This window comes from Ptychodera flava, chromosome 12 (assembly GCF_041260155.1).
Source record: "Ptychodera flava strain L36383 chromosome 12, AS_Pfla_20210202, whole genome shotgun sequence".
Lineage (NCBI taxonomy): Eukaryota > Metazoa > Hemichordata > Enteropneusta > Ptychoderidae > Ptychodera > Ptychodera flava.
Window position 1 is genome coordinate 18336496 of NC_091939.1, and position 11568 is coordinate 18348063.

Here is an 11568-nt window from a genome sequence, read left to right on the forward strand (position 1 = left end):
AAAGGGCAAACGTGCGTACGCGTCCGAGTGAAAACAGGTGAGCCACAAAATAACAAGTCCTGAGCATTTGCATCCCCACTTATCTCTGACAGTCTGTTTCAGAATATTCACCGCCGTGTTCCTTTTCGGTAGATACTCGTACAGAGCAACTAAATATTGATGAGTGCGTTTTTGAACTTACAGCGCGCGTGTAATGAAATAATTACAAAACCAAGGGCAAGAAGGTGAAGTTCAACTTGTCTGTCACATAGTGTGTCAGGTAAGTACCAGGGCCAGTTTTCTACCGGCACAGACTCTTTCAAGTTTCCTGACCTCAAATAAACAGTAATTTATGGCACTTGACACAGGGAAGTTTCAATATTGTATCGCAAACTCCAGGTACTGATTCAATGTTCTGCTTCAGTAGGTTTATCATGATTATAATAAAACTGTTCATTGGACTTCGTCGCCAGTGAGATAGCATTTAAAGTTATCGAAAGTTTGTTAACGGTCAGTCTTTGAGACAAGAAGTATTATAAGAAGTACGATGATCTTTCTCTGACTGATGAAGCACCACAGGTAGAAATTAGAATTTAGAAAAGGACATTCCTGGCATTGTATGGCTTCCCACTGCAGTTCAATATGCAACTGCCAATGGCTTCTGTAATCTTGATACTTCTGAAGTCAACATACATGTTCAGACTGTGTGATGGGCATTGAACGGATGACATGAATGGAATGTTCCAAGATAGTTTGATCTGCTAGTTCATCAAAAATTGAGCATAATGTTCAGTCTTCAGCTAAATTCAATCTGGCAATTGTGAACCATGCTATAACTAGTCATATCACCATCACCTGCAACTGTAAGGTAGCAATAGTCAAGTCACTCATCCAACCATACTGACAATTGCCAATTACAGGTGCCATATAGCTGTCCATTGCCTGTGTTTCAATGAATGAAGCATTAAAAATCTTTCATTTCCTCAGACCTTTCTGTACAAATAATTTTATACATAGACTTTCACCAACTTTTACACAGGCAATCTGATAGAAATTGGAAGACATGAGCATTTTTCGACGCATAGCACTGTCAAGATTCCAGACTGGTATTCGCAATGTGAGTGATCAAGGTCGACAACGGTTGGTCATTCTGGGTACAGGTTGGGGAAGCTACAGCGTCTTGAAAAGCATCAACAAGGTTCTTTACGATGTGATTGTTGTCAGCCCAAGAAATCATTTCTTGTTCACACCGCTGCTAGCTAGCACTACTGTGGGAACCCTAGAATTCAGGTATGAATGATGAACAAATTTACTGATTAAAAGTGTTTTTGTGGCCAACTCTGGATTTGTTTGTTTCTTCTGAACCTATTATAAACATCCTTAAATTGTGATTTTTCTGGAATAAAATAAAATTGTAAGACATTTTTGTTCATTTACAATATGTAGATTGCAACTTTGCACTTCCATGTTGGCTCTGCATTGCTCATTTTCAAAAATAATTTTAAGTTTGCCAACTTTGCTGTTTTTGTTTATTCATTGCATGATTCTAGTCTAGGGCCAGCTGTCAACAGCACTGGTGAGCAAATTTCTGTCAGACCCACCCGCTCACAGGTTGTTGTTAAAAAAAGATTGCAAGCTGAGTTTCAATTTCCACTAGCCTGCCAGTCAACAGTTAAATTATTAGCTAAACCATTCACCAATCTGTTGGGCTACTAAAAGCAGAAAACCACATTCTCATGAGCTTTGGGCAGTGGATAAACTAGACTGTGTGTACATCTGTTTTCCTTTGTTGAAGGAAATATAAGCAATTACATACAAGCAAACCTACACATGTCTAGTCAATTTACATAATGGATGCAGTATAAAAACCTGATAGATGCCTAACCTTTGACAAAATTTTTACTTGTCTCTAACTTCTTACAGAAGCCTGTTGCCTTTTTGTTTTTAAAAGTTTTGCAGTCGACTGACAGTTGAGATTTCTTTTGTTTGCTTGCATATTCAATCATGATCATAATCGATTTCAGGAGTATTATTGAACCTATCCGCAATACTGGCTTTCGTGAAACTGAACACTTCCATTTGTCACATGCTATTGGCCTGGATGTGAACAAGAAGGTTAGTTTTTGCTCCTGTTAGCATTTTTCATATTTGAATTATTTTAATGTTGGTGAATAAATCATACAGTCACACAGAACAATACCAACTGTTCATATTCAGGGTTGTGGAAATTTTGGTCACAGGCTGCAAAGATCATTGTATAGTAGGCAGATACAAGTAGTGAATGCGCCCATTAAATTCATACAAAATGTACCTTTTTTTCACGTAACTGATATTTTCACACCTGACAAAATTTAGCTGACAGCCTGCTGCTCATGCTGGCTATTTTCTACATCCCTGATATTGCGATAAAACATTTAACTTACAGCAAACAAAATACCAGCATATATGTGCTTTCATAAAGTAAATGTTGTTTTGAAGAAAGTGGTTTTGCAAATGTTTGCAATAGGCACCTCTAACTTACCTAGTTATGGATTTGTGATGATTACAGGTGCTGACATGCCAAAGTGTGATTGCTCCTGACAACGTCTATGATATCCACTATGACAGACTAGTAATAGGAGTTGGTGCCTTGCCAAATACATTTGGTGTTCCAGGCGTGGAAGAGCATGCTTTCTTCCTCAAGGTATGTGTGCATCTGAAAATATCTTCACATATTGTTTATTAGGATTTCATGTAAGGTGCATGCTCTCATGATTTGACTATCTTGGGACTTACTCTCTGTCAAACATTAAAATGGGATTGATCACACTCTGAAAAGAAAGCCTTTCATTGCATTGCTTGATCAACGGGAGTATTAAAACTTTTTCAAATACCAAATTGACTACAAATTAGTAATGCAACTTGACATAATTAACTTTGGCCCTGTCACTTGGTTGAAGCACCCTTACATTCTAACAGACAATATCCTTGGTGGAAACATAATTTAATAATAGTTTTCAAGGCTGCCTTTATAATTCTCTGGTACAAATATGATAGTAAACATTGTTGACTTGGAACCTTCCTCAACTCCTTCATCATCATGGTTTGGTCCAAACTATTGTTATCAATGGTGATTGTGGACCTGTTTACTGGTAAATGGGGATGTCAAGTAAAATTAAAGATGAGCATGTAAAAGAGTCAGTGTGCCTTCCAGACCAGTATGACACACCTGGAACCAAGAAGTGTTCCCTCTTGATGCAAGGAAATTTGGCATATTTGGTGTATTTGCATATTAAAGTGTAACTCTAGAATATTTCAAGAAGCTAGTAAATTGACTCAAAACTTCCAGATATATCTACCGTCAGATGTTGCACTGTTTAGAGTCTGTTGACTGCAATTTAACATAGACTTTGAAAAACAACCATATTGCTTTTATGTAATGTATAATGTTTTGTTGTTTTAAACCCAATTTCCTTCCCTAGACCAGTTAATGTTTCCAACAAGACTTATATCTTATAAAATGCTGCTATGTATTCATAAATATGTACAGTGGAATTCTTCGTCAGTTGAGTTACATCTTATCGTTTGATCAGTACCCCAGTTCAGGAGACATTGAAAATAAATTTGTTAAATGTTCTCAAAATCCAAGACCTTCAATGTAACTCAAAAAGTGCCAATGGGTTTGTTTCAGTATAGCCAAACTTCATTTTTAAGTACAATTTTATAGGATTGAGATATATGTTTTTGATATATAGATTATAAAACTATCATTGAATGGATATCGCTGTCTTTTGAACCATCACAATGATTTTAGAGTATTCCTTCTGAACGGATAAACCTGATAGACTGTGTCCACATGAAGTCATATGTTTTGTTGTTTCATACAGGAATTGAATGACGCTCGTCGTATTCGTAATCGTATTTTGGACAACTTTGAGTTGGCCATTCAGCCAGGCGTAAGCAATAAGGAACGACAACAGCTGCTGAATATTGTCATTGTTGGCGGTGGGCCAACAGGAGTAGAGTTTGGGGCTGAATTGTATGACTTTGTGAAAGAGGTATGTGACTGGATCAAAAACAAAATCTGTCAGAGTTGGAGTAGACACTTTCTCCGTTCACTTGACATTGTCAAAATGTAGATTGAAAATGGCATAACAACAAAATGCAGTACTAAATTGACAAATATCACCAAATCTCCTACTATCAAGTGTTATGTTTTTAACAGGGAGAAACAAAACCTACCTTTTGATGCCTTTTTTTGTTACTTTTGTTTCCCTTTCAGTGAACGGTGATTGTACATTCTTCATGTGACCAAAAAATGATTTTGTTTTTGTCATTGAATATGTACTTCAGCCCTACTCATAAGCATAGCAAATCAATATTTATTGAAAAAAAATGATTTCTTTTTTCATATAGGAAATTTCATTATCAGAGTACATAAAATAGCTAGTAAATCAGGCTTAGAATGTACATGTTACATTACATGTCAATAATAATTTGATGCAGTTTCTGTACTTGAACAGAATACATTTTATTTACACCATTAAAGTCTTTGTCAGTCTCATCAGTGAATGAAAGTAATTATTCAAAGGATGACTCCTCTGTTCGCTTGTTAACTCAATTTTGCTTTGATAGACAGCTATATCCAAGGTACTGTCAAGAACTAGTCATCTGTGTATTAGTCGTGTGAATTCTACTATCTCAAGCTCTTGAAATCCTCATAATTGCACAAATATGTCTTTATGAATATGTGCAGGACATAGCCAGAATTTACCCGTCAGAGATCGATGATATCAGTGTGACTTTAGTGGAAGGGAACAAAATCCTTGGAAACTTTGACCAGCGATTACAGAAATATGCAGAGAAGAAAATCCGACAGAGAGATAAAATGAGACTGATACAATCTGTCGTCACAGGTAAGCATACCATATATAGCAGAGAACAGGGGAAATGCCAGTTTGTGGATATTTCCTCTTTAAATTCAGTTGCCTGCACACTGGGTAGCATCACAATCAGGACAGTTACCCCTGAACATAACTCTGTATATATTTCCCACACACCAGTTTGAGCTAGGGGTAAAGTTAAGGTTAGAGTAAATGTCTGATAGGTTTTGTCCAGGGGGTATTACCACCAAGAATGGTAGATTCAACGGTTTCAGGGGAGAACCGTGCTAAGGGAAATATAATTTGCATGACAAAGGATTACCTTATAAGTATTCCTGTTGCTGACAATACAGTACCATATTTTTTTTTTAAAATCACAACTGGCTATTATTAATATTTTTGTCAACATTGCAGTAGTTTTGATGGCAATTATTTTACCATTGATCCCTGTTTGACTCTTGTAACTGATTCTTTTCACAGTTCTTATCATGACAGATTTAAAACACACCATTTTGCTTTATAGTAGTGATTTAACTATTTCATGGTTAAGAACGTTCAAAGTGAATCTGAATGAAAAGTTAATTTTTTTTCAAAATTTTAATTATGTAGAAGTATATCCGAATGGTGTGAAGTTGTTAGATGGTACAGTACTACCTGCAGGTCTGGTTGTCTGGTCCACTGGACTTTCACCAAGGTAAAAACCATGTCACATTGTTTATTGACTATGTGAACACATCTGCCATATCACAGATACTGATGTTACTGTAAAATACATTCTTTTGACATTGTGTTCTTCTTGAAAATAGCAGTGGAATCAGATATCTTATTCAGGCATGGAGAAGTGTTAAATAGCATGGCAGGAGAAAGGATTGAGACCTTAAAATTATCTTAAATAAGTTTTAGACATGTTAGTGTGAAAAGTTTAGTAAAGTGTTGTGAAAGTATTTGACAATGGCAGGCATACTGATAAGCAGTCCAATTACATATAGTATAAAATACAAACCGTCACACATACATGTTCAGCTACCCATGCTGTAAATTCTGCCAAAAGGTATTATGTTTTGAGTAATTATTTGAACAGGACAAAATTCACACTTTTGCACTTTGTATGTACATCTCAATAGTAATAATCACAATGCCTTCATTTTTCCACAATGACAGGGATTTTACCAAAAACCTAGATTTGCCAAAGAATAAACAAGGACAGTTCATCACTGATGCCTATCTCAGGGTCAAAGGTGATCCTCACGGCTGTGTCTTTGCCCTTGGTGACTGTGCTGACATTGAAAATAAATCCCTTCCCTGCACTGCTCAGGTGAGAGAAATTTCAATGACAGTGTTAACTGTTTATGAGAGTGTTCTCTAAGAAATCCCTGAAAGTATTAAAATAGCTGTTGCATATGCATATATTTGATTTGTGGACGTAACTGTAATTCAAAGATGTGAGTTGCCAAAATACCCTCTGTGTTCAACTGAATGATGTGATATATCAACAAGTTGTGATTCAAAAAACGATGTGTTTTATTGCAGATTTTTTACAATGAAACAAGTTGTATAATACCTTTATTGTAAAGGACAGTGTTGTGTGATGGTATGTCTAAAAAGAGTATTTTTCCTGCTGTCTCTGTTTGTAGGTTGCAGAACGACAGGGACGCTACTTGGCTAACTTCCTTCAAACCGTTGAGAGCTCGCCATTTGAGTTCAAAAGTATGGGGATGCTGGCTTACATTGGCAAGTACGAAGCATTGACTGACATGCCTGGAGTCAAAGCACAGGGTGAGTTGAATTGTTAGCCAGAACGCTTTCATCACCATAGTCTGGTCCACACCTATTGCATTCATTGGTAGTGCCTGACCACTCTAAGTAGGGAGATGGGGTTGTTACTGAGAGTCTGTGTGATTGTTTTGAAAGATCTCTTCCGCTTTACCATGATCATGTTTTGGCAGTATTGACGCCAACCATGCTGCCAAGTCAGTCAAAAGCTGTATTTGGCCAAAACCTACTTTCACTGGCTTCACATACTCATGTGCAGGTAAATTAAAGTGTTCTTCATGTTGGAGTCATCTTGTTGAACAAAACCAAATGGTGTGGCCATAAGTCCAAGCAAATTGAAGTGTATTATTCAGTGTTCTGTCTGTCACTTTGAATTTGAAATTCCTCTCAAAGTATATAAATGGTCATAACATCTTTTGTTTTTCCCACAAAATCTGAAGGTTTCCATTCCTGGCTTCTGTGGAGGTCTGCGTATCTGACACGTCTTGGAAGTTGGAGGCTGAGGATGCAGGTTCCGGTGGACTGGCTCAAGACGCTGCTTTGGGGAAGAGACACATCCAGATTCTGAATATATATTTTTGTATTTTATTGTTGAAACAATCAAACAATCAGTGCTTGGTTTGTCAGTTCTTTTGTAAGAAAATATTACAATCATGATAACAGTCTTTTACTCAAACATTAATTCATTATGTGAAACAAAGATTTTCTGTGTGGTATACATTTGAAGAAACACAAGATATATATTTATACAAGTGGACAAATGTAAGAAATGATGTGGAACAGCATGTAGTAGTTAAAACTTCTTTGAAAGATCTAAATATTTTTCGAAAGTCATCTTTTAAAGGGTCAGTAGCTGTAACTTTTGATTATTTTTCATTGTTTTTGTTTGTCATTTGCAAGTTCATGTTCTACTCCCCAAAACCTGTTGAAAGACTATTTAGCTTGTCAACACTGCTAGTGTCTGTATGTGTAAAATGTGTGTTATTTTTTACCATGAATTCTAGTCCCGTCAAAAATTCACTTGTAAACAAAAACAATGCAGTCTGTACATTCACATGCTGAGTTGATGAATACTGTATATTTCAACATGCTTTTGGGAGTAGAACAAGAAACTGTGGTTGACATTTAAGCAAAAATATTGAAAAAAAATCATCAGCTCCTGGCCCCTTCAAGGTATATCTTTTATATTTAAAAGTTAACTTTGAATAGGAAAAGGCTTATAACAATCAGGAAATGGCCTATTTACCATGGTACATATTTGTACCATTACGTTAAGACACAGTATTAAACCATTTGACTGTTCACAAAGAAAACAGCCAAAACCATGTCTTTCAAGCAAAGTAATCCAAATTAACAAAGTGCAATGTTTTTCCTGAAGTCCTGGACTGTGTTATCTATTCCTTATAACCTGGTAAACTGGGTTGCTGCCAATTTTCCTATGTAACACATCATCACAACAATTGTGTGCTAACTTATGTGCCATAATTAATGTGTTTCTTATATGATGCAAAATGTGTTGTGTAATTAGGGGCCCAAGCCTACCGGCTGGGCCCCTATTGGTTTCGTAGGAGTTCAATATTCTTCTTCTTCTTCCGCTTCTTCCTCTTCTTCCGCCGCATTTTTTGCCCCTCTTGATCTCAGTAACCGCTTAACGTTAACTTCTCAAACTTACAGGGCTAATAGGTACTAATGGGTAGTAGTGCATGTTATCCTTAAAATTTTGATTGGTCACGTGACCTGGCGGCCATATTGGATTTTCCAAAAACCTAAAAATGCCTTTTCCTGCTGACCTAGGGGTCTAGTCAGCTTCAAATTTTTTACATAGCAAGCGTGACCTAAGGTCATAAGAATTGGCAAATAAAATCGCGTGCGGTCACGTGACCTTGGCCGCCATATTGGATTTGCGATAAATACCTATTTAATCTTTAAAAATCTTCTTCTCCAGAACCAACACACTGATTGAGCTGAAATTTTGCTCATGTCATCATTAGAGTGTTCTCTTTCAAGTTTGCGAAAGGCGTTTTGATCGGTCACGTGGTTTGGCCGCCATATTGGATTTTGAGAAAATCGTGATTTAATCTTTAAAAATCTTCTTCTCCAGAACCAATGCACCGATTCGACTGAAATTTGACATGTAATATCTTAAGTGTGATCTCTTTCAAGTTTGCGAAAGGCGTTTCGATCAGTCACGTGGTTTGGCCGCCATATTGGATTTTGAGAAAATCGTGATTTAATCTTTAAAAATCTTCTTCTCCAGAACCAACGCACCGATTCGAATGAAATTTGACATGTAATATCTTAAGTGTGATCTCTTTCAAGTTTGCGAAAGGCGTTTTGATCGGTCACGTGGTTTGGCCGCCATATTGGATTTTGAGAAAATCGTGATTTAATCTTTAAAAATCTTCTTCTCCAGAACCAACGCACCGATTCGACTGAAATTTAACATGCAACATCTTAAGTGTGATCTCTTTCAAATTTGCAAAAGGCGTTTTGATCGGTCACGTGGTTTGGCCGCCATATTGGATTTTGAGAAAATCGTGATTTAATCTTTAAAAATCTTCTTCTCCAGAACCAACGCACCGATTCGACTGAAATTTGACATGCAACATCTTAAGTGTGATCTCTTTCAAGTTTGCGAAAGGCGTTTTGATCAGTCACGTGGTTTGGCCGCCATATTGGATTTTGAGAAAATCGTGATTTAATCTTTAAAAATCTTCTTCTCCAGAACCAGCGCACCGATTCCAATGAAATTTGACATGTAACATCTTAAGTGTGATCTCTTTCAAATTTGCAAAAGGTGTTTTGATCGGTCACGTGGTTTGGCCGCCATATTGGATTTGGAGAAAATCGTGATTTAATCTTTAAAAATCTTCTTCTCCAGAACCAACGCACTGATTCTATTGAAATTTGACATGTAACATCTCAGTGTGATCTCTTTCAAGTTTGCGAAAGGCGTTTTGATCGGTCACGTGATTTGGCCGCCATATTGGATTTTCAAAAACTAGCAATTTAATCTTTAAAAATCTTCTGCTCCAGAAGTAACACACTGATTGAGCTGAAATTTTACTCATGTCATCCTTAGAGAGGTCTATTTCAAGGTTGCAAAAAACATTTGGATCGGTCACGTGATATGGCCACCATCTTGGATATTGCAAAAATCGCAATATCATTTTGGATTTTGTGTAAAAAAATGATTATGAATGAAACCTATATTTACTATGAGATGATGTTAAAATCCTTCTTTACAACAACTAAAAGAATTTTCAATGCTCAATTTATTCACATATTACCATCTCTTCAAGAGCTTGAAACCATGTTAACCGCTTGGGCCCCGCCAACGCTGCTTGCAGCTTTAATGTTGTATATATAGTCAGAGTGTATCCGTGTTTATTCACATGCAGTGAAGGTTTCTTACTCTGTGATGTACAAGCACGTATATTCCATGGTTTTGATTTGCCTAGCAAATTCTTGTCGTTTACCACACTCCTTTGTTAACATCAACATTCCTATACCTCTCTTCCTCTCTCTCTGCATTTCTGTGTATTTATAAATGAACACAAAGACTGCATGCAAAATACATGACATTTTGACTTGAATACAATGCAACTCTTCAACAAACTTTTACAGAGACCATGTACTAGCTGTATTACATTTTGACTTTTAAAAAACAGATGCAGATGTGCAGAACAACTCTCTTTACCAACACACACTGCAGCCATTGCAATGCATCTATCTGTACATATGAATTAACCCTTATCCTGCCAGGCCTATCATTTCCCCATCTGCTTGGTCAGTAAAAAGCTGTATTGAGCCAAACCTTATGCTTGTGTTCACCAAGTCAGCACATATGTTATAGCAAGTTTGGTCAGTAATCTTACCAACTTGACCTGATGGTGACATATGAACGTGGCAGGATAAGGGTCAATGTTGCAACCTTACTACTCACTTATAGTCACTTTTACTTAAGATTCAGGTTTTATTTTGAGTTACTAAATATTTACTACAATTTTCTTAGAGATTTTTAAGTCTTTGAAATTACCACTGTAATTTTCCTTACAACAACAACATGATTGGATTTTTAGTGGGCTGATGATCAAGTGCATCATACTGGTATATATTGCAGATTTTACATATATTTTATGAAAAATTGTATATTCAGAGTGTTGAATGCGTCATAGACTCTTAAGATCTATGAATGTATTAAATTCAGCATAAGTGTATAAAGAATAGATTTCTGTATGATAAAAAATGTAACTCACTTCTTTCTGATCATGAAATAAATTTTACACTTTCAAAAAAAAAGCAGATCTGAATGGTTTCTCTTTATATTTTTTTTTCAAACAACTTTCTTATATTGGAAGATACTGCAGCAATAAGGAAGTTTTGATAGTGCAATACTATTTAAAAGTTTGAATGGCTATCAGAATTATATACAAGTTTAGTTCACTTATCTTAGTCCCGTCTCAATGTTTTTTCTGTTACACCATTTCTGCATTTACCGAGCAGTATTAAATCCATGATCATACAAGTGATTAAACCGTAATGTTGGCACTTATTTTTGAACTTTTCAATTTTTTTATATTTTAAATGACCATCCCGGGATAATGTTGGAAATATTTTCCCTTTGAATTAAATTAATTTGAGTTTTTACATTTCAACTTTTAAATTCAGTTTGTAGTTTGCCCTGGTCATTTTAGATGGTCAAACTGATCACTGAATGTTGATCGAGCTTCTGTCAAACAAATCTATGAACACTGAGATGGAAATGTTAGTGAAGTGCGTGTATCTCCGGAACTGTTCCTGTGTGCGATGGCTTGCGAAGAAACGAAATGATGACTGTCGAAGAAGGCGCCATTAACGCTGACTAGCAACTAAAAGCGACTTTTGTTTTCATCGGTATGGTCAAAATACGTCGTTGGGGGCGATAAATTATTAATCTTATTAGTTTAATTGT

The 11568-nt window shown here is 36.2% G+C and overlaps 1 protein-coding gene across 1 annotated transcript; it reads left to right on the top strand.

Annotated features, from left to right (window-relative positions):
- The first annotated feature begins 1 nt into the window (after nucleotide 1).
- LOC139145259 (probable NADH dehydrogenase) lies at nucleotides 2-10915 on the top strand. The gene is made up of 12 exons (XM_070716303.1): nucleotides 2-37; nucleotides 184-259; nucleotides 1019-1269; nucleotides 2004-2094; nucleotides 2528-2662; nucleotides 3846-4016; nucleotides 4715-4874; nucleotides 5451-5535; nucleotides 6003-6156; nucleotides 6476-6617; nucleotides 7055-8132; nucleotides 9965-10915. The coding sequence occupies exons 3-11, from the start codon at nucleotides 1043-1045 to the stop codon at nucleotides 7180-7182; spliced, it is 1293 nt and encodes a 430-aa protein (XP_070572404.1). The 5' UTR covers nucleotides 2-37; nucleotides 184-259; nucleotides 1019-1042; the 3' UTR covers nucleotides 7183-8132; nucleotides 9965-10915.
- The last annotated feature ends 653 nt before the right edge of the window (nucleotides 10916-11568 follow it).